The 26,364-nt window shown below is 42.3% G+C and overlaps 7 protein-coding genes across 13 annotated transcripts in view; 4 read left to right on the top strand and 3 right to left on the bottom strand.

Moving 5' to 3' along the window:
* Positions 1–227: 227 nt before the first annotated feature.
* On the top strand, positions 228–644 carry LOC143894440 (histone H4). Its single transcript, XM_077400741.1, has one exon. It carries the CDS (start codon positions 284–286, stop codon positions 593–595), a length of 312 nt encoding a protein of 103 aa, XP_077256867.1. The 5' UTR covers positions 228–283; the 3' UTR covers positions 596–644.
* Positions 645–2,037: 1,393 nt separating this feature from the next.
* LOC143894318 (histone H3) lies at positions 2,038–2,559 on the bottom strand. The gene has a single exon (XM_077400514.1). The coding sequence runs from the start codon at positions 2,510–2,512 to the stop codon at positions 2,102–2,104; it is 411 nt and encodes a 136-aa protein (XP_077256640.1). The 5' UTR covers positions 2,513–2,559; the 3' UTR covers positions 2,038–2,101.
* Positions 2,560–6,230: 3,671 nt separating this feature from the next.
* Positions 6,231–7,099, top strand: LOC143895510 (histone H1-like). The gene has a single exon (XM_077402690.1). It carries the CDS (start codon positions 6,372–6,374, stop codon positions 7,056–7,058), a length of 687 nt encoding a protein of 228 aa, XP_077258816.1. The 5' UTR covers positions 6,231–6,371; the 3' UTR covers positions 7,059–7,099.
* Positions 7,100–10,687: 3,588 nt separating this feature from the next.
* LOC143896774 (uncharacterized) lies at positions 10,688–17,825 on the top strand. 2 transcript variants are annotated; one of them, XM_077404787.1, is made up of 3 exons: positions 10,688–11,204; positions 13,167–15,447; positions 16,538–17,825. In XM_077404787.1, exon 3 carries the CDS (start codon positions 16,538–16,540, stop codon positions 17,246–17,248), a length of 711 nt encoding a protein of 236 aa, XP_077260913.1. In that variant the 5' UTR covers positions 10,688–11,204; positions 13,167–15,447; the 3' UTR covers positions 17,249–17,825. The 2 variants fall into 2 exon arrangements, with proteins under 2 accessions (XP_077260913.1, XP_077260920.1); XM_077404794.1 differs by lacking the exon at positions 10,688–11,204 and adding an exon at positions 11,212–11,904.
* Positions 17,826–17,878: 53 nt separating this feature from the next.
* On the bottom strand, positions 17,879–19,578 carry LOC143896739 (uncharacterized). Its single transcript, XM_077404752.1, is given in 3 exon segments — positions 17,879–18,242; positions 18,383–19,498; positions 19,501–19,578. Coding segments are annotated over 3 exon segments (1,497 nt in total). The 5' UTR covers positions 19,564–19,578; the 3' UTR covers positions 17,879–17,924.
* A 241-nt stretch (positions 19,579–19,819) lies between these two features.
* Positions 19,820–22,070, bottom strand: LOC143896783 (uncharacterized). 2 transcript variants are annotated; one of them, XM_077404816.1, is made up of 4 exons: positions 21,944–22,070; positions 20,527–20,697; positions 20,335–20,454; positions 19,820–20,260 (listed from the first exon to the last, which is right to left on the bottom strand). In XM_077404816.1, the coding sequence occupies exons 1-4, from the start codon at positions 21,947–21,949 to the stop codon at positions 20,066–20,068; spliced, it is 492 nt and encodes a 163-aa protein (XP_077260942.1). In that variant the 5' UTR covers positions 21,950–22,070; the 3' UTR covers positions 19,820–20,065. The 2 variants fall into 2 exon arrangements, with proteins under 2 accessions (XP_077260942.1, XP_077260934.1); XM_077404808.1 differs by lacking the exon at positions 21,944–22,070 and adding an exon at positions 21,421–21,585.
* LOC143896726 (cytosolic carboxypeptidase 1) overlaps positions 20,847–26,364 on the top strand; it is a 34,306-nt gene continuing 28,788 nt past the window's right edge. Inside the window, exon 1 of one of the 5 annotated variants that reach the window (XM_077404741.1) lies at positions 20,847–21,090. Coding sequence is in view for 4 of the 5 variants with exons in the window: in XM_077404744.1 (XP_077260870.1) it covers positions 26,247–26,338 (92 nt within the window). In the remaining variant the exon portion in view is untranslated. Of the gene's footprint in view, positions 21,091–25,533; positions 26,339–26,364 lie in introns of those variants that run through there. The other 4 variants (XM_077404744.1, XM_077404731.1, XM_077404725.1 and 1 more) reach the window with 4 other exon arrangements.

Below are 26,364 nucleotides of genomic sequence, written 5' to 3'. Positions count from 1 at the left end.
CTCTAAGGTACAGAAATATGTAATATGTACTCTTTACGCGTTGCATATTGAGCGGTTGAACAACCGATGGAAAGCAATTAATTGAATTAACAGTGTATAATATTTTTCATTTGTGAGAATGCACGTGTAAATTCTCGAGAAACCAGACGTGCGTTCCGATTGGTTGATGTCGACGTGGAGGGGAGAGGCTGACTGGCTACGCTATAAATGTGCGCGCCGCGGCCGTTTCCGTCGTCACTTGGTTCGTACTTGCGTCAGCTGCTCGTTGTCACAAGAGTCGAAGATGACTGGTCGCGGTAAGGGAGGAAAAGGATTGGGAAAAGGAGGAGCGAAGCGTCACAGGAAGGTTCTTCGCGATAACATCCAGGGTATCACCAAACCGGCTATCCGTCGTTTGGCGCGACGTGGCGGTGTCAAGCGTATCTCCGGTTTGATCTACGAAGAAACCCGTGGCGTGTTGAAGGTCTTCCTCGAAAACGTTATTCGCGATGCCGTCACCTACACCGAGCACGCGAAAAGGAAGACCGTGACTGCCATGGACGTCGTATACGCCCTGAAACGTCAAGGCAGAACTCTGTACGGCTTCGGTGGTTAAGGGAGGAGCGCCTGGCTTCTATCCGACTGACGAATCGGCCCTTTTCAGGGCCACAAATGTTTCAAACGTTTGGACAATTTCTGTTCGCTGTACTTTCACTTGTACGCGATTAAAAATAAGTCGTCTATTGATATATCATAAAATATGTAATTATAAAGAAAACGATCGTAAAAACATTTTAAAAATTGAAGTTAGCGAAGATAAAATATCTAATATGTGCGATACACTACACGCTACGCTTACCGTACCTGGCCACGTACCTATATCTGGAATTTTTTTCATTTTATTATTTTAGTCTTTATTTGAATTATATCAAAAAAGTGAATTGAAATTTAAGAATTGAAGATGAGAATATTTTTCTCGTATCGTAATTTTTATCTTCGATTTTAATTCGCGTTATTTAAAAACGAAAATAAAGGTATCCAGACAGGTCTTGAGAGACCCGGCATTGGTATACATTTACCTTAAATATTCAATATAAAAATGTCAATTAATAAAAGTTTCAATAGATTTAATAATGCCGATAATGCGTCAAAGAAAATCATGCAATTTTAAAAAGTACTATTTATATGTTGTGCTCTTATTGTTAGTTGAGTGTATGTACATACATTTGTGCAATTTAAAAGATTTCAAAGTCATTCTCTCTTATCAATCTTCCAGAGCAATTATTTTATAGCTGTTAATAGTATTAAGAAATGTTAGTGTATCGTATATAAATAATATGAATGTATTTTTCGTCTCATTCTTTGCATACTTGAACTTGCAACTATTTGGTATATGTATACACATATATAATATATACACGTAATGTTACGATTAATAGATTGCTATAAATATATAAATTTCCACGAAACTATCGATAAAACTTCCATTAAATGTGAATAAAATATTGCAAAATGAATAGTAAAAGACGAAGAATATGTGAAAGTTTTTGAGGTTATGGAGGTTAGGAGCAAACGTATATATAAATAAAGCAGCCGTACGTGCAATATATGCGGCGCGTCAAGTTGCATCGGATTATCGGATATAGAAAATTTTACTCTGTCGTGTGTCGTGACGCGAGACTTAAATACGTTATTAACGTTGGTTCAGTAGAGATCTGTTTGAGATACAATTAAATTAGTAAATATAATCTTTAGTAAAAAAAATTGCACTGTTAATTGAATTCAACAGTGACAATCATGATTCATTTTCTGACTTCGAGTTCACTACGTTACGGCATTTCTTGCAAAAAGTTAAAAGTAAAATAAAAAAGGAAAGAAAAAAAGCGAAAAAGTAAAAAATTCAATTACGATTTACACGAGAATCGATCTGGAGTGCTTATACGTATAGCATTAAAATCACTATTAATGCAAATATCCCAACAAAGATTAACAAAATTTTATGTTTAAACAAAAGAACTTGATTCTTGATTGTAAAATATGGGAAGGAAACGTGTAAGCGAAAGAAAATGATCCTGTGTGAAAAATTAGTGGCCCTAAAAAGGGCCGTTTTTTTCTTCTTCGATTAAGCACGTTCTCCACGGATACGACGCGCTAATTGAATATCTTTAGGCATGATGGTGACTCGCTTGGCGTGAATAGCGCAGAGATTAGTGTCTTCGAACAGACCAACGAGATAAGCCTCGCTGGCCTCCTGCAACGCCATAACAGCCGAGCTTTGGAAGCGAAGATCCGTCTTGAAGTCTTGAGCGATTTCACGCACGAGACGCTGGAACGGCAGCTTACGAATCAGCAATTCGGTACTCTTCTGATAGCGACGAATCTCACGAAGAGCCACCGTTCCAGGCCTGTAACGATGAGGCTTCTTCACTCCGCCCGTGGCAGGCGCGCTCTTACGAGCCGCTTTAGTTGCCAGTTGTTTTCGGGGAGCCTTGCCTCCGGTGGACTTGCGCGCAGTTTGCTTCGTACGTGCCATATTCCCTCAATTTCTGATCTACGAGCGAGAAAACCTTCCCGAACGACGGTCAGTGGGAAAATACGCGCTAACGTTTTCCGCGAGCGCTTTTATAGCTCTCGAGCGGAGTCGATTGGGGAGGGGAGTGGGCTCGACGGCGATTGGTCGGCGCACCAGCGGTGGGGCAGCCACAACTGCGATGCGCACTGCGCGGTACGCGCACGCGCGCCGCGCGCACGGCGAACCGGGCGAACGGCGTCATCTGTTCTCCCCGGCCTCGCAACATTATATTTCGAAAGAGTATATCCTTCGCATAACGTTTAACGTTTGATGTGCGAGGATATAAAAACGTATTGCTTTCCTGCCTTAAGTATTTAATTATAATAGCGAAAGCGATAAATTAATGATAAATATCATACAAGCTAAAGAAAATCACTTCCAATGTACTGCATCAACGCAAAGAGAACACGCAGAAAAAAAGACGGAAAACTATTTATGTAATTTATATTTACTTATCTTTTCTAAATAAAATAAAAACCCTAACAAAATACTCGAATACCAATATGATATAAGACCTGTACCTTAGAGATAAAAAAGTGTATCTTCATTGTTATAAATTTAGAGAAAACAGAGTTTAAAGTTTATTATTTCTATAAAAAGTTTCAATATGACTGTTTCTAAACATTGTATCATAAGAACTAGAAATACACGCACACACGCGACCCTTTACCATTTGCCATTATACAATTTTAAATTTTTAGTACATTGGAAAAAGTACTAACTCGATTTTGACAAAAGGAGATTCTTTACCTCTGAGGTACAAATATCTTAAAATGCACTATGCAAGAGATGATTGATTTCAATTCAAATACTTTTCGCATTCCGATTTCGCTGGGATATGAAGCATGTGTCAGAACAATAAGGATAATTTTAACGATTATTAATTTTAATAAGTAGTGGAGTAGCTGTTTATATATTCTTGGAACAAAAATTAAATATTCGATTTTCGTGTTTCGACCTTCAATGATAAATCACGCTGTTTAATATGATAAATGATAATAAAACTAACTCATTTTAATATTTTAATACTCTCTAATATTTTTTCATTCATACGTAACACGAATATTGATCGTTGAGTCCGTCCTATCAAATATTTATTCGCGTTTACCCGTATAAGTATATTATCTCTTTAACATAAAATATACGACTGTATAATCCTCAATTTGTGAAATTTATCATAAAAATTAGGTAACAGAAGCAAATGAAAAATATCGTATTTAATGTCAAATGTCAAATGCGAAACAAGAAATCGCATTTTCTGATAATTTTACGTAAGGTTATATATTTTTAATCTCTCTCGATTGAGAGTATATTTTAGTTACAGATACGATAAAAAAAAACTTTTTGTCTATATAGATTTATCTCGGGAAATATTTTTATCGTTAAGAGGCATCGAAATCTCAATATATTTTAGTTATTTTCTTAGCTTCAAGTTCTACTTATCTGTTCGCTAAAGTCCCACTAAAATGCATTAAATTAAAAAGTTAATAAAATACATTGATACATAACCTATTAAAAAATTGCGAGATGTAACGTGTATCTGCCAGCAAGTATCTGCGTACACTTCGATTGAGATATAACGTTTATAATTATTGTAATTTTACTTATTCTCCCTTATTTTTTAATCGATCAAATGGTAAAATCTCGGTCAACGTGACGCGTAGGTACTTGTTTAGCATAAGCGTAATTTTAGATGCATATTTTTCAAGAAATTATAAATAACTCGGCCTAATTTATTAATTTTTACAACGATAAACAAGTTAATATTATAAATACGAACAATCATTGTAAGCATTGTTGTCGGAGAGGTCATGGAACTATTTTAGACATACACGCTAACCTCTAAAACAAAAATCAATGACGAAGCGTAGCTTTTAATATTATTTTATTCTCGATGCTGCTATTTGCTCAGGTATTCGCATCTATGTGTGCGTCTGCGGATTATATCAATATCTTTTTTCTTTATATTACATGCATCTAAATACGGCAAATATAGTATGTAGAAAATATAATTGAAAATTTGCAGACGTAACATCGTATCAAACGTCACGTTTATGTAGGTATATCATAAATATTTTGCGTAAAGCTTAATTAAGCGAACAATGTGCAAACATGTTTTAATATAATACATACGTATGTATATTCGTATATTAGTTATGAAATGATTTAATTAGAAGGTTAACATTATGAGATAAGGAGAACACAGCGACGTATTTCAGACAAATAGGATATAGATAAAGACACAGAAAAGACACCGTACAGGAAGGACGCAATCTTTTTTACGTTTTTACCTAACCTGTGTAATACAATAACTTGGAATTAGACAGCGATCTTAACCTTTATTCGAAACCAATTTTTCCATCTAAATTCTATAATACAGTTAAAACTGTTTATAAATAAATATAAACCGCTGCCCGTCCTAGTTTCATCGAGTATCTCTTATACGATCACGAACTTCAAAATATAGATAAGAAATATATGTATTTTTTTTTCACTCAGAGTGAATAATTTTTCATCGTAAATTCCACAAGAGTATAAAATATGCAAGAAAATATGCCTGCGACACTATTTTGGAAGTACTAATTCAAGTAATGCTGTGTTGCGCACAATAAGAGACTTAATAAGCGCGCTGCGAGAGTAAGAGCCCCCCTAACGTCGGACGCAAATCCGACGTAAAAGATCGTTGTATGAAGCTCGAAGGACAGGAATTTCGGTACATTATCGATTTCGATTTCACGATGTAGAGCACGTCGCTTCGTCCGTAGAATTAATCGCTTGGAAATATTGTTAGGTTACCGCTTGGTTTTTACGTTCCTCTAGTCGCGCGTCGCGCACGGGTTCGCGGATCGGGGAGTGAATTACGAGATTGCGTTGCACCGCACGTTCGTAAATTTCGGAAAAATTATCGATGTCACGGCCGTCCAACGTTCGTCGAAAGGTATTTTGTCTCGACGGGTCGTTTCGTTATCTCGTCGTGCAGTAGTTCGTTATAACGGTATATGGTTTAGATGCACGGGAGCACGCGGCGCGTTATAGGAGGCCGCCTCCGCGTATATATGATATTCTTCGAACGAATTTCACGATTATGCATATAATATTGCAACCTAACGATATCCGTGCCTTTCCCGGTCGATAATGACATTTTACACTAATCCGTAAAATTGTCTGCAAATGTACTTTGTAATCGTATTCACTTTGCGTTGCGCTGCGCGCTTGTATTCGGCCACCCGCGAAACTTGGAATATTCAGCGCGAATCTGGCGCGTCGCTCGGGATAAACGTTCGCGGTCGGTTAGCACAGCCATCCCGACGTTCCGTGAGCCGCATAAGTGCGTCGCGCATTGACAATTGTGTCGTTTATTAACTTATTTCTCGGATCGAATCGAGCCCCGCGAATGAACCGAGGGCGCGCGTCGCACGGAACCGCGTAAAAATCGGCGCGCGTCGCGCGGAGGGCGGTTGAAACGCATACCAAACGAAACTAGCTACTCGCTTCTACGATTCCGGGTGGCGAGCGCGCGACCTTCGTTGTGCAAAATATTGTTTAAACAACGAACGCGTGCCGGGCGCTCTTTCATTCCCGGCAGCTTGCTACCTGCAACATTGGGAGGGCCTCTCTCCATGGTACGCGCTCACGGTACAAGTAGCGCGCTTCACGAGCGGACGCGAATACGAAGCGACTCGAGCGACCGAGCGTCGTCCGTGAGCGTTTGGAACGAAAGTTTATATTTGTACTTCTCGTCTTTGAACGTCCGCAACTGCGAGTACTGCAACCTGCAACTCTCTCTTTCTCTCTCTCTCCGATTCTCTCGCGTATCGCTATGGAGGATAAGAACGCATCCGGTAACGCCGCGGCTACGGAGAACGCAGCTGCGGGTGCACCGCCTGCGAAGAAGACCGCGAAATCCAAAGCCAAGGCGCAGCGACCCAAGTCGACGCATCCTCCGACCTCGGAGATGGTCACGTCCGCCATCAAGGAGCTGAAGGATCGCAAGGGCTCGTCCGTGCAGGCCATCAAGAAGTACATCGCCTCGACCTACAAAGTCGACGGCGAGAAGTTCGCTCCCTTTATCAAGAGATACCTGAGGGCAGCGGTTACGTCCGGCGCGGTGGTGCAGACCAAGGGAAAGGGTGCGTCGGGCTCGTTCAAACTCTCGACCGCCAAGCCCGCTCCAAAGAGTAAGGTAAAGCGCGCCGCGTCGAAACCCAGCGCGACCGCTAAGAAGGCTACCGAAAAGAAGGTTGCGAAGAAGGCGCCCGCAGCGAAGAAACCAATCGAGACGAAGAAGACAACGGCTGAGAAGAAGTCGGCACCCGCGAAGAAGACCGCCAAGACCGCGGCGGCGAAGAAGGTCGAAGCCGCGGCGAAGCAAAAGGCTGCTGCTCAGACCAAGAGCCTGTCCAAGACCAAAAAAGCTACCAAAGCTCCGGCCGCAAAAACCAAGACGCCCAAACCAAAAACCACCAAAGCAGCAGCTACCAAGACCGCGAAAGCAGCGAAAAAATAATTTTCTGATTCTACTTCTGACATAAAAACTGGCCCTTTTCAGGGCCCCAATCGTCATAAACGATGAAACTATTTCTTCGCGATAACGATAACTTTTTAAAAATTTCTTTTTCAGGATCACACTTGGAGAAAATTGAATTATTTCATTTGAATATTAGAACGGTTATTCTCGGAATATTAGATTTTACTACGATTTGGTAAAGACCGGTCACGATGTCCAGGAAGATCCTGATTGCGGTGATACTTTGCGATAACTTTCTTACATTGTTTTAATGTGATAAGGATACCTACTTATTAGCATTGAAATTTATATCTATTGTCGATTTAAGAGTACGTTAATTTACTTTCGCATACTATATGCAATATGCATATAGTATAGAAAACATCCGACTAGCTGTGTTTTAAAACTAACAAAAAAATCGGTGCACAATTAATGAGGTTGGAAAAAACTAAAAAGGTACATAATATTGACAATATTATTAGACTACCGAGATCCAGTCCGGATCGTAAATGACGTTCTTCTCTCTTATCGATTGTACATCATAAATCGTGTTTCACTTAGTTTACTAATATTTTTAAAAATTTTAGAATTACATATATTCATTGATTCTATCCTATTTATGTAGTTTTAGAAAGCGACTTATCAAGTTGATTAAAATTGACAAAGTTCCTCGTTGTGCGTTGTTAAGCTAATTTGCCGAACGGTACATTTTTTCTCGTGCGTTAGGTATTTGTAAAGCGTGAAATTTGAATCGTTTTTAATCGTCGCGACGCAGACTCTGATTAATAAAGATAAAAGGCGGCAACTGTTCTCGAATTACATGTCGATATTCCGATTAGAAAAGCCTCCCGGGATTCCTGGGATTGCATCTTGCTCGAGAGCACCTATGGAAGTAACGGGATTAGCAAGCGACTTATACTTGTTGCAAACGACGAAAATTGTAAAAAACAGTCACGCTGTACCTACGCAACCTTAGCATTTTCTCCAAAAAAAAAAAGGATAATAGCGCATAGGCTAGAGCTAGATTAAAATCGCAAAAAGCCTGGATAATCGTAGAAACATTCACGTTATTTTTCTAATCGCATTAGTTTGCGCCTATCTTTCTCTTTTCTTGTGATATCAAAAATCGAAATTGTATTGTACGTTCTAAAAACATCCTATGGAGAAACACGTTGATCGCCATTCGAGATTATACGTGGCCTTTTACATAGATAGTTTAGGTTAGCTAACTTAAAATATTGAGATTTTCTCAATTAATTGTCTTCTTAACTCTTGTTATCTTCATGGATCGGAGATAATATTTGCCATATGGACACAAATAATTTAGTTAAATCCAATCTAGGCTGCGTTGTAACTGGATCCTGTAATAACTTATGCTAATTCGTACGTCCGCAGTACGTTGCGTTTCTTCTTTTGTTCAGCTACATTTCCAGAAAGACACGTAAGTAGACAACTATAATAATATCTGTATAAATTAAAATAGCTTTTTGCATTCCTTAATTCGAGCCGATGTGTGTTTATGTCTGTGATGATCGTTGCGTCATTATCGACAGCGGATAAATCAGGTCGGTAAGTCAGGTTACTACTGTAATCTAACGAACAAATTTCACTGCACGTACGCGCGCGCGTGTTATTACCGACGACTGGCAAATCAGGTCGGTAAGTCAGGTTACTATGGTACCGAAAACGCACACGATATTTTATGCGTCTATTTTTTGTTACATTCCGTAACGTAAATTGTAAACAAAGCACGCAACGAATACCGGAATGCTTTTCGTTCGAGGAAAAAGAGATCAATTAATAAATGCAAATGTGTGGTACAGCCAAGTTTACGAAGCCAATAAATTGACATCGAAGAAATAAGATGCCGAGCACAGCACGATGGTGACGCGTTCTTAAATTCGATAAAATCCGCGAATACGGAGCTGTGAGAGCACCGACTATTTTCGTCTGAAGAAATTTATTCGCGCACGCACGCCATCGGAATCGTGCAACGTGCAACGTCGGAAAAGAGATATGATCGCCAATGGCGTGTATTGCTCCGTGCTCCAATTATCACGCGCTTCATCGGTGAGCGAACGAAGCCTTATCCGAAGGTCATCTTTGTGCGAGAACGACGAACCTCGGACGCGTTGCCCTCGTCAAAAGCGAGCGGTCGTCGGTTTGGAGCCAGACCCTCAGTTACCTCACCTGGGTCTGAAAGACCCTGCACGTTTTAACAATGTTGAAACGTTCCTAAAACCCTTGTATCTTTTTTTAGTCGGTACTACGTCAACTTGAAAAAAAGCAATCTTTTTCGCTTTTTCAGAAAAACACGTTTTCCTTTTTTTTAAAAAAATAACATTTACATTTTTTAACTTGGAATAATCTAACTTGCACAGTCTTGTAGATCTTTAAAAGACGCATCGATTAAAAAAAAAAAAGACTTCAAATTGATGCGCATTTGTCTTAAAGATATATACAAGCTAAAGAAAACGGCAGGAGTCTCTCAGACCCTGGTGAGGTAATATCGGGTAAAAACGTAAGGTAACTGAGGGTTAATTAAATCGCTTGGATTTTTTGTCGCGAGACGTTAATTCAATCGCACGTTTCCCCCTAGAAAACGTCCGTCGTTCTTCGATGCGCGATATCGACCACAGATTGGTACATCTACCAGGTGTACGCGTAAAAGAGATTTTTCTCAGAGTTTTTCCCGCACCGCGTAGAGTCTTGCTTATGCTATATCGCTGGCATTCCACTAAATGATAATTACGTACGCGTCGCGTATTATATGTATTACGTACACCCGTCTTTTATGCGTTTCATGCGATGCACGTAGACGTGGTATGAATAAGGGGGGAAAGTGTAAACTCGGGAATAATCGCACGCTGCAAATGGGTCATCGTTAATTCACTCAGTATTATACGATTTCCAGTCTTTCTGCGTTTCGCGACGCACTTGGCCAACAGCTAGACTGGCTGGAAGAAAGATCATTTCGACATTCTCACGGATGATAAATAATTCATATTTTGATATATTAGGGTGAGAAACATATCGGCTAGAATTAACTGCTCGCGACTGTCCAATCTTGGAATCTCCAACGAATCGATATCGAATATTATGTATAGGAAATTAATATTTTACGAGAAATTGTCATGGGAATGATATTTGTCACGTGAGAATCTGACATAGACACAGATTCGAAGGACACGTAGAGCCTTGACCGCAATTACAGAGCCTCTAAAAAAGAAACTTGACTTTAGCCTCTTACAACATTCGACCCCTCCTCTCCTTCTAAAAAGGATAATTTGTCACATCTGTATAGCTAATCTTTTATACAGAGTAGAAAACGTTTTAATTGAGTTTTGCGCTCGTTGCCCATCTTTGTATTCACATATGCGAGTCCATACATTCTATATACAGCCACTCCCTGCCAGCTGGTGGCTGGTGCGCTCTTTGTTCGCACGTTCGTTGAGCAAGAACGAAGGAGACAGGGCGCGCGAGCGCGCGGCGGCAAACTTGTCAATGCCATCGGGTTGACTGTTGACTGTACAAGCGTGCGTGCGTCCTCATGCGGCACGGCAACGGCAGCGCGGCGCAGCGTTCAGCACGTATATATATATATGTAATCCGGCGACTTTAACGCGGCCGATCCCGTCATTCCCGTCCCGGTATCACACCGGCGCGGCGCCGCCGGTCTCCAAAGAGCCGAAAGAAAGGGAAAGTCCGCCGTGTAGAGAGCCGTAGACCGGCCGCGAACTTTAGCGCTCTCAGTCCACGGAAAGCGAGCGTGCGCCTGCTCGCGTCGCGCGAACTCATCTCGTGCGCGCAGGTCCGCTTTAAGCGACCGAGGAGCAACGGCGCGGCGTAGTTTTGGCTATATCGTGGACAAAAAATTAGCGGAGTGCGCGTGTGCGTGCGTGCGTGCGTTGCGTGCGTCGTGCGTGCGTGCATGCGTATGCCAACATTGCGAGCTTCGGAGTCGTAACGCGGCGCGTGTCCGCGTCGTGACGCTCGCGCTCGTCCATCGCGCAATCAGATGCATCTCTCGGATGCACGCGCCGCGAGAGGATAAGGGCGCGACGCGATCTTGCCCGATGCGATGCGGTCGGCCGCGAATGCCGCGATGTGGAGCTTGGAACTTGGAAGCTGTCGGGATAGCGGAAGGTAGGGTGGAGCTAGGATGCGACGAATGCAATCGCGCCTTGTCGAGGCATGCCGATCTATATAGTCGTCGAACGATTTACCGCTCAGAGATCCGTGTCAAATGTACAATAAATTCCGGGAAGAGATGCGAGTTTCGAATAAAATTTAATTTGGCGATGAGCGACTTCACCTAGATTCGTCTCTAAATGCGTCCAGTTTATTACTTGTTTCGTCTTACCTGCGATTTAAACGCTACCCGTACTGTTTATCACGCATTACATTATCGCGAGTAAACACAGATCTGTTTGTCCGTCGCTTCGACATCCCTTTCACGAAAATTGTGTTGGTCCAATCTCCGTTGGATACACACATTCTCGCGATAGACTTGGAGTAAAAGGTAATTTGACGTAAGCTCGACATAAGAAGAGTGTTACGTCGTATGTCGTATCTGATATATAACTTTGAGTTGATACTCACACTTATAAACGGGGCTCTTCGCACGAAAATATTTACGATATATGGACGTTTTATCGTTTCTTTTTGTTTTGCTCAATCCAATCGTATAACGAACGATAGATAAGCGGTAGATAATATAGCGATGTACATACACAAGTCATCTCATATTTCCTTTTCACTTACGTGCTTATCAAGAAGAAACCTATCATCGGATGGACGGCGAGATTACTTGCCCAAGCTTTGACAAACGCTCCAGTTTGAGAAGGTATAGCGCGATTACGTAATTCGCAATTAACTGAACCGGCGCGGCGCGAAACGCAGACCGCTTATCTTGTTACGCTTGATCATTGACATTACATCGCGCACTTAGATTGCGTATTGCGTTACACGATGACGTCGCATTGAATGCTAGTACATTATATAGCGCTTATGCAATTGTGAAAATTTCACTTTTCTCAATGCAATTATGTCTGGCGCATGCGAGCGAACTATGCTTCTCGCGATATTACGTGTACATCGGGAGATCGCAATAATTTTCCGCATCAAACATTTTCCTATTCTCCTTTTCTCTCTTTTTCCTTTTCTTCCCCCCCCTCTCTCTCTCTTTCAACATGGTTTTATCTTCTTGTCTTCTTCGATTTCGCACTGCTTCAGCTTGCCCAATAATCTCGTCACGACTGTCACGAGGTAAATCTAGTATTTTTGATACAAGGACGCGATCGCGTGGTTTCGACGGAACAAGTAAGAAAAAGAGAGGGAAAGGCCAGCAACTCCGAGAGAAATATCTCTTTTACTCTCAGAAGAATTCGCTTGATATTTGCACGATTAAATTTATCGCGAACGTCGTACGTGGCTTTTAAGACGTCATTCCCCACATTGTCAATTCATCTCTACTTTGGCTTTGTTTCTTTTTTTAATCTGGGCAAATAAAATACAGAAAAATATCAATGGATTCTTACGCGTAGTATTTCTTGTTTAAAAAAAAAATTAGGACAATTTAGTTTAACTTGCGGAACTATTTTTGATGTTTTCCAGCACCGTGCTAAAGTTATGCAATTATTACGATATTGTGTGTGAAATCCTTGCATAATTGGCAATCAGAGTAGTGTACATTGGTAAACGTGATACGTTGACGTAACAACTCGCACATCATTTTCTGCTATGTTTAGTTAGATAACACAGCAACGTTACCGATACGTGCTGTCGCGCGCGTTTTAATTTGCCTTACAAATGTACTGGCATAGTTTTAATACAAAACATATACGCTGACATATATAGTTTTAATTAACAGCTGTTTTAGTAATATGAAAACATCTCGACATCATTTGCGTACCTTATGTTAAATGTTTGCACATTCGAATTATCATATACAGATGTTATAGTGATGAAAGATAACGTTTCAAGGTACAATGTTTTCTTTGTATTAATTAATTGTCCTTTGCGGCGATATATGTATATATACATATACATATATATTACGGAGAAAGAAGGACGCGGAGTACTTGAAAAGATTTTCTTTGCTTTCAGCGCATCCCTCGGAATGTACCGACGATGAAAGACCGAGTATGATCGGGGAGTGCTTTACCTTCGTAAAACCGGATAGCTCGGAACACTCACGAGTACCTCGCTCCCACTCGTGTTTTTATGCTCGTGTGCTCGACCTCTTGACCGGCGGAGGATCATAATGCTAGAGCCGGTTCTGGGAACGTTGTCGATCTGGTGGTTGGTGGTGTACGCCAACATTTTGCTGCTGCTGTCGCCGTTGGTGTTGCTGATGATCGTCTTCCTTCCGAATTTCCCGATCTTGCTGCTGCGGCGAATCTGTTACATACCGATCGAGTCGATCTGACCCAGATTAAATCGTCGATCGATTTTTCGGTCGGCGATTTATTGGATGTCACGTTAGCTGTTAGGTGTGTGTGTGTGTGTGTGTGTGTGATGCGCGGATGCGGCCGACGTTACGTTATCTTATCGTACCTGGAACAATTTATAACGTAGCGTGTATATAAGTAACGTTGCGTGCCACTCGAGAACAATCAAAATGATGAATGCTCGAGCAATCGCGAACTTTAGCGATTTAGGCTGAGATTTCAGTTGCTCGCGTAGTTTTAAATATATTCGTGCGTTCTAGTTACAATTTTTAATATGGCAGTGCGTTTAATACTTGCGTTACGATGCTGCGATTGCCGCGAATGTAAACCGAGCTGAAAAGTTTGATTTTGTCGTCGTAATCAGGCGTATTGACATAGGCGTGTACCACGAAAGCTGCCTGCGCGAATAATGCGAATTGCGAGGCGTCATGCGTGCGCCTCGAGAGTCTCGCGTGCCTGCGCTTCCACGCGTATATGCTGATGTTCAAGCGCGTTGACTTTATCAAGCTATATGCACGATGAATTCCAACGAGACGCTTTTCTTTCTCGAATCCACGTGCCGCGCGCGAGAGCGATACGCACGCACGCGGAATTTTTGATGTTTACGGCGATTTATATAAAAATTCTTTCGCAAGTGTACCAGCATCTCGTCGCTCGTTTTTCGCACACTCGTACGTTGTAGTAACTACAACGGTAAACGCGTAACGGGACGCTTTTATCAAACAAGAGAAATCAAAATTGCGGAATTTTATTTTAAACGCACACGCGCACGCATATACGTATATCCTCAAAAGTTTCTCAAGAGAAACTAAATTTCGTCCAAATGTACTTTGTTAATAATGATCGCGCAATGATTGTATAATATTTCGTAATAAATTGGCATTACGCGCTGTGCAAAAGGAAACATTGTTATTGTGCATTTTTAAATAGTATATATATATATATATATATATATATATATATATATATATACCTTTTTGTCACATACATTTACGCGTGTGTCGCTCAAGGACAAGTGCTCAAGTGCACGTAGCAGTTATCACAAGGGTCTGTAATTAGAAGGCAAATTGAGGTACCCAAGGTGAACTACTTTGAGAGACGGACGAAATCGATGCATTATTACCGAGTTATTTATGAACTTGTAAGTAACTGGCAGCTGGGAAAGTCGGGGACGATTGGTACGTGCCACTTTGTCTTCTGATTGAATATATACCTCGCAGATAACAGCTCGGGAAAATAAAACTCAGCATTCATTATTATGTCAGAAATAATCGACTGTATAGATATTAAAATATAGAGTTTTTATTTTTTAATCGTCTACTTGATCGTACTAATATATTATAGTGATAATAACGCGTACCGGCGATAATAATGGTCAAGGAACCTCGCAAATTTGACACAATCAAAAATATAGATCAATTAAAGTTCTGTCTCATCTTTTCCACATAATCGTAATACATAAAAAAAGATGGATTAAAGGTATTATATATTAGATATAATCGTGCGTTTGACATAATTATGTAAGAATGGCGTGTCTGCTATCTGAACATTAAATCATCCGAGCGTGCGTAGGTGAATTTCAGAAACGACTTCCCTGAAGACGTGCGTGTTCTTCGCGGGCAAGCCTTCGCGCGTACGCTGCACTCGATCGCATCGGCGAAAGAGGCGTATCGCACAAACGGCTGTCCTTCTACAGTTCTACCGGCTGTGATATAGGCTGGTCCGAAGTTGCGGACATTATAGTAGCGATCGGAGAGTACTTTCGCCGAGAGTCGCCCGTAGTGGGGGAGGTGGGACTTGAACCCTGGGACCCCATGGGCCATATATACTACGGGCCCATGCAGCGCTCTTGCTACTTGTGGTGTCAGCTTCTCGCGGATTCCCCGCCGTACAGGAAACGCGCAGGAGAGAGAAGCTGATAAGCGCAACGCGAAAAGGTGAGTACCATGCACGAAGCGGGTAATCCGCACCGCCCGGTTAACCGTGACTCCGATAGGACCGAAGACGAGCCGATTCGACAAGGCGAACGTGACCGTGGGGCCTATCGGAGGTAGGAAGTGATACGTGCGAATGACGCCGTGAGGCCGCGAATGCCGATGAGGTGATTCACCGGTGCAATGTCACGCGTCTCCTCTGCGATTTCGCTTATTCGTTGACAGGCTCGCCGCGGCGCTGTGTCGCGAAACCGACAGGCTTTGGTCATACCTCTTTCAACCCTTTCCGCTTCGATAGCTATTTCCTGTTGACTTTACGTGGCGGCTAAAGAGTATTCTCGATATCGTTAGTCCAATATACATACATGTATATATGTACCTTCGATATAGTGGAATATAAATCTGCATGGATGTCTCGCAAAATATTTTCCTCGTAATAAAGATAAAGAAAGGTCAAGGTGTTTCGGTTCCTTATCTTAATTTTGTCTACGCAAATAATCTTTTATATTTTTTACTAAAAATTTTATATTATCGCGATAACAGATGTGACGCAAGAAAGATTATGATTAACGCTCGGCATAATATTGTTTCGCCGCTCCACGGCTTTGCAACGCTTCGCCATGGCAGCTATATCACTCTGGGAGCTTGAACTTCAAACACGATAGGAATTCAGATGCGATAATTCAATCTCGAGTACACGCCTATGAGCACGGCCGGGGTAACATTCCGTGCACGTGTCTCTTGGATCGTTTGTATGCGGCGTTTTGTGCGCTCACACGCGAGGCACTTGCGCCACCGGTGTCGGTTACTTTTCCAGAAACAATAATAATGGTGTCAACTATACTTCCACGAAAACACTCCCATCATCTCTCGATACTGTCCTCCATTTCGCACATTCTAAATCATTTCTAGACCATTATTAGAAAGAACAATACACGGTATAATTAAGTTATACAAGTTGCATAAAATATATTCATCATGCGGTAAAATGCTGCAGCTATTTTTTTATACGCGAGTTGAAATTCTTATTACGGGCTCAGTGCCGATGTTAAAGTAAATTTACTAGGACTAATGGGAGCATTTCTTTTTCTAGATGAAGCCGCTGATCTTGTGCGTGTTGACCACCGTCGCGTTTGCCGCGCCGGGTCTCCTCAAGGTACCAAAGGTGTACAACGCCGTGATCACGAGCAATCAGAATCTGTCGCCGTCGCGAGCGTTCCCTGTGATACAACCGATCATCCATCGAACCGCCGTCGGCTACGTGCCGCCGTTCTATTACACGCAGATATCGCCTCATTTTGCCGGGCCGGAAGTGGTCCGTTATCCGGTGCTCGCCGCCGATGGTAAGGCGGCCGTAGCCGGGAATGATCAAACGCAGGCCTCTTCTTCAACGTCGCGTCTAGCCGAGTCGACGAGCTTCGGTGTCGCGAAGGAGCGCGAAGACGCGGCCACCGATCACGCAAAGGAGAACGATCCGAAGAACGGCGATACGAGGGATTCGGCGAAGAAGACGGAGCAGGTGCCGTTGAGCTTCTACCCGAACTATCATTCCCTCTACTACGAACCGTACATCTACACGTACAATGGCTTCAATCCGCATCTCGTGTCCGGCACTTACTACATCGATTACCAGCCTTACGAGTCCCTGGAACCGATTCCGGCTACCACGTCGAGGAACGCCAATTCCGGCCACCTGTTACCGAGCTTCCACGACGAGAAGACAGCCTCCACGAAGAACGATAGAGAAAAAATACCGAATGTCCCGCCGCCACCTCTTCCGACCTCTATACCGAAGAGATCTTGAGCGTTGTGAAAGTATTTCGAACTTAATAGTGCATGATAAATAGGTGAAGAGGGAAGCTCTTTACGAATTTTTTTATGAGCATTATAAGCACGAATAGATACGTCGATGAAATGTATCAAATTTTTTTGTTTTTTCTTCTATTTCTTTAATTTTTATTTTATTTTATTTTATTTTATTTTTTTTAAGATTATAAAGACCTTTGTTATTACACGTTGAAGAATAATCAATGCTCGTTGGAGCGTTGGCGCGGCTGTGCAATTGGCATTTAGCACGTTGGTCACGCCATTATATTGAACTTTGACTGCAATTGCTCGAGTGTATAATGTCCAATCTACATGACGGTGCAGATGTTCGATAAATGTTGAAGAGTTCTAGCTACATTAATGCTATGTTCTATACTAATATTGAACCAGAAGAACAAGACTCCGATTATTTTTACATAATTTCCGTAGATATTTTTCACGGAGAGAATATTAAATTTTTTGTGATGTATTTTACGTGTATGCGTTAGCGCTTGTTTTGTATCTCAAGATTACTCGCTTTACCAAACTAAACAAACATATTTATAAAACAAAAACATTACTTATATTAATTTTTTATATAAAAAATGTTTTACACGCATGCGTGACGTAATGTTATTCGGCTCATTTATTTTCATACGTTACTTGTACCTCGATTAGTCTACGTTATCGCAAACCTGACCAATCTTTTTAACGCCCCAGACCTTTATTACGTAGGAAAATCCTTCGTTCTCGTAACCTTGTAGCCTGAGTTTCGCGTATTCGTGCCCACGTCCTCCAGAATCTAACGAGACTGTCGCTCTAGTTTCGTTATATCGCAACGTCTGTACGCAAGTGATGCAGACGGGACCCTGAATAATTACTTCGAACAGAGCGTCAAGGTTCGAGGGACCCGTTAACCCTAGAAGCAGGTTGTGTTGATATACGATCTTTCCTTCGCATCTTCCCCATCGTAGGTTGCCTTCGGTGTTGTCCTAGAAAATGAAACAAAATCATATAGTCCGTAACACGACGCACAATATATTATTGTGTTCAAGTAACGTAGAAAGAAGTGTTACAACTGAGACGTTAGAAATTCATACAAAAGTGATATTTTAGTCTTATATCAACGCACGTTATCTGCTTCGCAGTTCTGCTCCGTCTCGCGGGTGCAATTTTTAGCGTGCTTGGATCGCGTTTTCGGCGCGAAAGTGCCAGATGAGGACAGATTTGTGCACGGAGTGGGTGTGACGATGTTATCGCTACTTCTCGTTTCAGATAAATCCGCATCGGACTTGAAACCGAGGTCGACTTCCGGGGCAACGTTTCGTCGACCGTCCAGTTCGGTCGGTATCTTGTTATACCCCGATTCATTACCGTATATCGGATCAATCTTTGTGGACGGATGACGAAAAGACGTGCTATCCCTCGTCGAGTCTTTACTAGGATATACACGCCCGAGATTGAACAGGGTAGCGTTGCTCGTCGCCGGACGATGCTGCGACACGTCGTTGCGTTCCAATCGTGGAACAATAACGTTCGTCCGATTAGCGTATCGCGCGTTTATCTCACGCTGCCGAGCATAATATCTTTCCATGACAGTTTTCCGCTGCGCGTAATAATCACTGTCGTTTCTTCGCGAAGAATAGTCAGGAGTGAGGTTTCTTATCGTTCTGTCTTCCGCTTCGCTCGAAGATCTCGAAAGATCCCTCCTATATTTGATCCTGTATAGCGGAACTCTCGTGAAATTCCCTTTATTCTCATTCCGCGATACGTTGCTCGCGTCGCCGTCGCCACCGCGATCGATCATCGTACGATCGCCTGCATCCGACGAATGCAGTTCCGAAAATGCAGAGTCCCTTTTGTATCTGTTCGCGTGTCCTGCATTCTTTCTCAATACGAAATGTTCGTATTTCTCCGGATGTACGACGTAACGCAACGATTCCTCGTCCGAGAGGAAATTGTCTTTCTCAGATATCGCCTCGTTAACATCGAGATTCAATTTATCGTGCGCATTTTTACAATTGCCGTTAGTGCAACCGCCCGATACACCACGCGCGAGACCATCGTCGGTATACTTGTGCATCACTCTTATGATCACCGGTCCAATTCTGGATTGTTGATACGGAGTTCTCGTCGTGGTCCTCTTTCGCGGTTTTCGTAGTTTTACAGATTCCGAAAACGATACGCTCGCGAGAAGAACCAGCACCGCGATCGTCCATAACGTTCCGTGGCGAACAATCATTTTCGCGACGTCGATGTCGAGCGCGCTTCAAGGAAATCGATGCACTGATGGACTCGAAGACTTCTCACCATCTTTGACCCCGTTTTATCTCGGATTCTCGGGGTTAGCGACCTAGACGGCTTTTTTTGTAACAACGCGGTCGATTTATCGACGTTACTCAGTCGCTATCCTGTTCTTTGTGAGGATATCAAATCAGTCGAATTCTGTCGATTTAATAAATAGCTCTTCCGATATATACTATACGCGCGATGAAAAATTTATAAATCACTTTAACCAGTTTTCAAACGGCGTCTCGGAATGGGGAAGATAAATAAAGTGGAACATATCAAAATCTTAATTTTTATTACAAATATCATACCTTATTCTCCATATAACGGTGCATTATTCTTCTCTTTTAATAAAAATTTTATCTAAAAGAATCGTTTAACGCATCTTGGATATAATGTAACGTAATATAAATAACGCTAAAGAATAACACTAATAAAATAACACTAAAGAAGCGAACGTTTATCGTACAATAATTAACTTTCCACGTCTGTATGCTATATTGTGCACGTAACGAGAAAAATTATCTCATATTGCTTCCACAGTTATGGAATCGTCATCCTGTTCGCTATGTTCCGGTTTTTTTGTCTCTGCGTCCGGTTCGACTTTCGTATCTAACTTCTCGATGCCGTCGTAATCGTCTTCGTCGAAAGATTGTTCTGTCGATGTCGGCGGGAGTACCGGAGGAATTCCTGGATGCGATGGTGTCAGCACGGGATAAACCTGAACAATATCAATTGTTACATCCATTCGTACGACGTACAGCTCGAGAATCTCTTTTAAAATGACATAATTACCGGATTTAGTGGAATCCGGATATCGTAAATCGGCGTTCCATAGTAGAAGCTATAAACAGGAACGTTCTGGTTGCCGCTAACGTGAAGAGCGTTCGGTATGCCTCCCACATTCGAATAAACCTAAAAAGATGCGTAACGTTACCAGGTGATGTCCATGCGTAACTGTCGAATATTTTACGATGTCTGCGATACATTGTAAACGTAATAAGGAGAATGCGTATTTTGATACGCGGCGAGATATTGCGGTTGTGCGCCGATTCCGGGCGTGGAATATAGATGGTTGGTGCCGGCTAAAGTCGACCATAATGGTTTTGATACTGCCGTTCCAACCACCATCGCGAAGAAAATCGCAAACGATAAACCCTGCAAAAAGATTTAAGATTGAGAGACATGTCGTTTACATATAGCAATTTGGATTTTTTTTTCCACTTTTAAAAAAGGCGTGTTAACTGAGTGAATTTCGTTTGTATCGAAAAATTGAAGCCTCTTTTCCGCGATGCCGATTGGTTATCTCGATTGATTGCCGCGCCGTAGCTTTGCTTCATCCCGTGAGGGACTGTCATCGCGGAGTGTGGCGAGTTTCGTGCGTGTAGTGCGTCGTCGTGATGTGACAGCTCGCGTCGTGTCGCAAGGTTAATATTATTATTAATGTGATCTCTCATCATTATTATAAATATAAAATCGTTTAATTCTGAATTTTGGTCGCGTCACGCAAGGATCGAAGTGCCACGCGAAATATCAGCGGATCGGAGATAGGTAATTATAGTGACTTCTTCTCTTCTCTCTTTTCTAAAAAGGGCATGTCGTAGGTATTGTTGTCACTTTTCCGCGATGCCGATTGGTTCTCTTGCTGCGCTTACTTCATTTGCAGCTGTCATTTTATATTTTGACAGTTGTGTGTATCAAGGGTTAATAGTTTAATAGTGTAATAGTATAATAGCATAATGTTAAAGCTAAATAGCGCGCGCGAAGCGCGCGTCTGTAGTGTCTAGTATCTTTAAATAGAAGAGCGCAACGAACATAAAATATACAGGTGCTTCTATATTTATAGTTTTCTCAATGGTTAATATCAGGATATATATGCACCTGTTTATCGTTTCTCGAAAAACTCGACGAGGAATATGTGCAGCGCAACAACTTTTCAAAATAATGTCTGCGGCAATGCCCGTCGTGTGTTGCACGCGAATGAACACCGAGTTGCAAACAAAATGTAATTACTTTCCACGAAAACATCATGACGTCAGCGCGGTACGTATGATAACAATTTTCTATTAATATATATCTCGCGCTGTTTCGATCTTTGTATTTTATCTGTAAACGCGCACGAATAAGCAATTTTCACGATAAATTTTCGATTACAATTAATTAAAAAATCTTCAATGAAATAATTATATTTTAAAGCAGGAACACACACACACACACACACACACACACACACACACGGCAAACTGACAATCTTAAAAAGTATTGTTTTAGAGAAAATGGGTAGAAACATGGAATTCTCTATCATTTTAATGTCAAGTTGACGTCGCTCTAGATGGGCAACATGCAAACGAACAGCGTAACAATGACAGCAGTTCCATGAGCAATGAATCACCGGCCGACTCACCCGCATCGTTTGTCCCCGCAGGTTGCCGATAGTCTCAGATCGTATCCACACTAACTTGAATTTCAGCCCTGCCTGCGATTTATATATTCCCGGCCTGGAGAGTAAAGCCCCACCCCGTTGAATATCATCCGCGGCTTTTTTTTGCTCCTACGAACGTTTTACTCGTTGTGTCGTCTCCTCTCCCGATCGCCCGAACAACGCACGTGAAATACGGCGTACTACTATCCTTTCTTCGTCTCTTTTTTTTTTTTTAATGCGGAACTCGTAGCGCGATTCACAGCGAGAGCCGTCGAGAAGCGGCCTCGATATCGGTCTCAGAATCAAGTATCGGCTACAGGGATGATCGAAACCAGCATTCTTCCAACAGTCGAACTAAATCGTCGACATTTGCCGATATCCTTGATCGTAAACTTGTAAACTTGTTATTATCTGGTTCTTTCATCGATTAATATCGATATGTGCTCCAATATAGAAGAGATTTAAGGATATTTTCATACGTATCTGTTTCCGCCTTTCGATTCTCGATTTTTTCGAGAAGGAAATATCTCAAGAGATCGCAATCGGGACGTCGACGTACTTGGAGCTGGAGCTGCGACGAGACATTCTTTGCGACAGCTATTCTACGCGCTCGTCCTATCGGAAACCTCTAGGCGCGCGATCGGCACGGTAAAAAATGCCAAACTCGTAAACGTAAAGTTTCGCAAGAGAATGGATCGCGCGAGATTGCAACGGTCAATAAAGTCCGCCGCGTATCGATCGCCATGTAATTCTAAACGTCCTTCCCGCATATGACTTGCGAAGGACGACGAAGGAGAAGTCGATGTGCGGATAGCGTGAGTACTCCGGGTGGGTTTTTGAACGTTGAAAAGCACGGTCGCGCGTGAACCGGTTACGATCTTGCGCTTAGGTCACGAATAAGAGGCGTGGCCGGACCAGGTGTCCGTCTTGCGGACCAAGTCGAATTTGCATTTCTAATGTCTCGTCGATCTGCGTTCTATGCAGCGTCTTTTTTATTGGCCTCGCGCCATGCCGTCGATCTGACAGTTTATATAGTCGCGTGGGTGTATTGTCGTCGAACAACGGTCACCTTGATGGCGATTTGGCGGTTGAAATTAAGCGACGTTATAATTCGACGTTTATGCCAATCATTGATCAGATAAATGTATAATATGCTCACTGAATGACGTTAAGATGCAATTTTGTCGATGTATACGGTCGTCTCGATGAGAATCGCTGATAATGTTAGGAGTCCCGGGGAGAACAGGTGAAAATTTAGCAACGGTGCAATCTGATTGTCGTGATAAATAGCTGTCGATAAAAGAAAATGAATAATGAATACTAAATAAACATGCGATTAATTTAATTGAATGTTTCTTCTTCTTCTTTGATGGCTCCATGTGATGACTTAAATGTGACACTTTCACGAATACTTTTTATCTGTCGCAAAAATTAAGTTTTACGATATTTCGCCCTCGAAAATGTATCTGCAATTTTTTATTCTTTGCACTGATGCTAACTGACAATATTTTTTGTAAATATTTAAAAATTGTTAACTCCTCACAACGAGACAATTCATGTCATTTGTCACAATCAATGTCAGATTGTACCGTGACTAAACGTTACGTTTCATATAAAATTGAAAATTTCAATCTTATTTTATCTTTACTTCTCGCGAGTTAAAAAATGTTTTATACCTCGATAATGCGATGCAATGCAATACAACGATGCGTCTAGTTTATTAATGATTTTGTAAGTTTCCTCATTGTCACTGACAATGAGTAAAGTTAATCACATTACGAGCAAGGAATCTGCAAGCGATCGCTTCGCTTCGAGGGACTGTAATTTACATGGTGATTCACATGCGACACTTAAGTCTCTTTTTCTTCATACAAGACGGACAATAATCGTAACGATTATACCTCACTCACAGTATGAAGCGGGTTATTAATATCACGACCAGCAGAAGCGTAATTATAGCATGTGAAATTAATTCAAGATTAACAAGACCCTCGCGTTTTCGATCGAATTCGAAAGCTTGCTTTCGAAGGATAAATTAGATTGGTTTAACGCGAGAGCGTGGACCGGAATTTGAACCGAAGCGCCCTTTGAGCCCTTTCGGCAATCAATAGAGGAAACCTCGTGAGAGAGGAGAGAGGTCGACCGCGCTCGTGGAACTTTGCACGTCCGCTAATCGATCCGCTGGATTTGCATTTGCATTCATCGACAAGTGAGGCTCGTACACCCGAGTCGATCTACGTCGGCCTGGTTCGCCGATACCGTTCAGCACTCGTATACCAGTCGTCGTTCGACCCCGAGGTCGCATAACGTCAGCGTTGGCCAGGTGATCGTCGATTACGACGTTGTCCTCGTGGGAGAAGAAGCCTTCAAGAACGACTCAGGCTGGGCCGCAATCCGCATTTCCCGCTCGACTATAGCTGCTTTTCTCAGCGCCTCCTTCCCTCAGCTCGATCCTTAACTCGATTTTGTTCTCGTGCCGGCTTCGTCAGCTTCATCAACGTCTTCAATTCTTCGTGCCGGCGAACGTGCCGCACGTAAATAAACACGCGCCAACGTGACAGCCGCACGCGAATGTCACACCGTTGACGCCACTTCTTCGTTGATTTTACGTGATTACAGAAACAATTCAAGTTTTCTTTCCGGCGTGGCGTCCGGCGTGGCGTAATTCGACCGAACAATGACACGCAATTTTGCAGAGAAATTTTTGGTCGCAAACCGATTCTCTGATCTCTTGTCGAATTTATGTTTAAAAATCAGGCAGCTAAGTCTAAGCTAACAACAACGCTAGGCTAGGCGGATTATGTTCGCTATAAATTGCCCTGTGTTTGACAACGAAGATCCGCGGATAGCGGTACTGGGGCTCATTTTTTATGCTAATCTCGTTCATCGCTTGCTCGTTCGAAAAAAGTTTATCAAGCGAATCATCTGCCCCAAGCAGTTCGCGCAAGTTTTGGAAAATTTCCATCGTTATTTCATCGCTATATATAACATACAACCAGATGAAATTTTGCAACGTGTTCACCTGCTCGCTGTAACTCATTTCAACGTCCTTTCGCATTCTAGCGGAACCGATGACGTTTTGGAAGACTGGTGAAGTCGCGGAAGTATTTTTCGTTTTTGGCAAACCGAACGCGATTCCGCGATATTTTACGGCGCACGGTAAATAAACAGCAATTATTTTCCCGAGATATCTCGCGGTAGATCCTCACGCTGCGAGAGATGCGGAGAGAGAGATTTCAAAAGTCCCAGATGTTTCGCTCTGCCAGGTTCTCTATTTCGAAAATTATTTCATTTCGGAAATACCCGCATTCATTTTCCCCTCACGTTTCAAGAATCAGCTCCAACGTGAGAAATGTTGGACAGATACCTATATATATATATAGTTTATTAACTTTAGCATAACAGCCAGAAAGTGGACTTGGTTTACAATCATTTCCTTATTCACTTTTTTCTTTCGCATCCCTTTCTCCAACAACTTTTGGCAATACCTCCGCTTTGGTGGTGTCCAATTTATCATTCCAAAGTTTTTCCAACCTTTCCTTACTATCCTTTCCTAATACTGTAAACCATTTCTTTGTCTTGACGCAATCTTCAACATAGCGGTTGAAGTGGTTCATATTATCCTTGCCTTTATTACAAAAAATACACATTTGTTTCTCTTCATCTAGCCAATACCAGACAGATACCTATATAAATATTAAAAAAAATATCTCATCTCGTTGCAAAAAATGCAAGCATGTTCTTCCTTTGTTAAATATAAATTGCGTCGCTTTGAAATCCACAGAAAGAGGGAAAAAGAGTCGACACTCTCGTAGAATCGAGAATCGAGACTTTTTGGCGGTGCATCGCGGCCGCACGGTCTTGCGGCGCGCATCGGTCGATGACGCCAAGGTGCTGGAGGACGAGAGGGTGTTATCGCTGGGATGAGAGAGAAAGGGCGCGCAATTTTCGGGAAGCGGCCGGTCGCTAAAAATAGACGCGCGCCCCGCGCGTGTGTCTGTGCCCGCGCGTTATGCATTTAAACATAGTTTTGGCAGGCAGAAACGTCAAACCGCCGCGGAGTGGCGAAGCGCGAGGATCGCTTCGCGAATTTCGCGTGCAGGGAGAGATTCGCGCTCGCCAAGATCTCGCGTCGAGAGGGAAAAACGATTCACAACGGACGTTCCGTCACTCTGGAAAAGTCGCGAAAAATTTTATTATTCTCGAGAGCCCTATCGCGAAATTCAGCTTCCGATACAGACGAGAATAGAAAGAGAGAGAGAGAGAGAGAGAGAGAGGAAGAAATATGAAAGGTGCCCCGGCGAAACGCGACAAGGAAAATCGGCGACCGACGGCGACGATGCAACCGGTCGACGTCCAGCAGGGGCAGCAGGAAGAGTAAAAGAGCCTAGAATCTAGAAGAC

Source organism: Temnothorax americanus, unplaced genomic scaffold (genome assembly GCF_048541705.1).
Source record: "Temnothorax americanus isolate GAGA-0224 unplaced genomic scaffold, ASM4854170v1 Scaffold1, whole genome shotgun sequence".
Lineage (NCBI taxonomy): Eukaryota > Metazoa > Arthropoda > Insecta > Hymenoptera > Formicidae > Temnothorax > Temnothorax americanus.
Note: the sequence above shows the minus strand (reverse complement) of the source record. Positions and strands in the feature narration are given on the sequence as shown.

Coding starts and splice junctions, on each gene's coding strand:
- LOC143894318 (XM_077400514.1), bottom strand. CDS start 2,512: ATGGCACGTACGAAGCAAACTGCGCGCAAGTCCACCGGAGGCAAGGCT.
- LOC143895510 (XM_077402690.1), top strand. CDS start 6,372: ATGGAGGATAAGAACGCATCCGGTAACGCCGCGGCTACGGAGAACGCA.
- LOC143896774 (XM_077404787.1), top strand. CDS start 16,538: ATGAAGCCGCTGATCTTGTGCGTGTTGACCACCGTCGCGTTTGCCGCG.
- LOC143894440 (XM_077400741.1), top strand. CDS start 284: ATGACTGGTCGCGGTAAGGGAGGAAAAGGATTGGGAAAAGGAGGAGCG.
- LOC143896783 (XM_077404808.1), bottom strand. CDS start 21,570: ATGATGTTTTCGTGGAAAGTAATTACATTTTGTTTGCAACTCGGTGTT. Junction 20,698..21,420: donor TTTCGAGAAACGATAAACAG/GTGCATATATAT, acceptor ATCTTTTTGCAG/GGTTTATCGTTTGCGATTTT. Junction 20,261..20,334: donor TCCGGATTCCACTAAATCCG/GTAATTATGTCA, acceptor GATATTGTTCAG/GTTTATCCCGTGCTGACACC.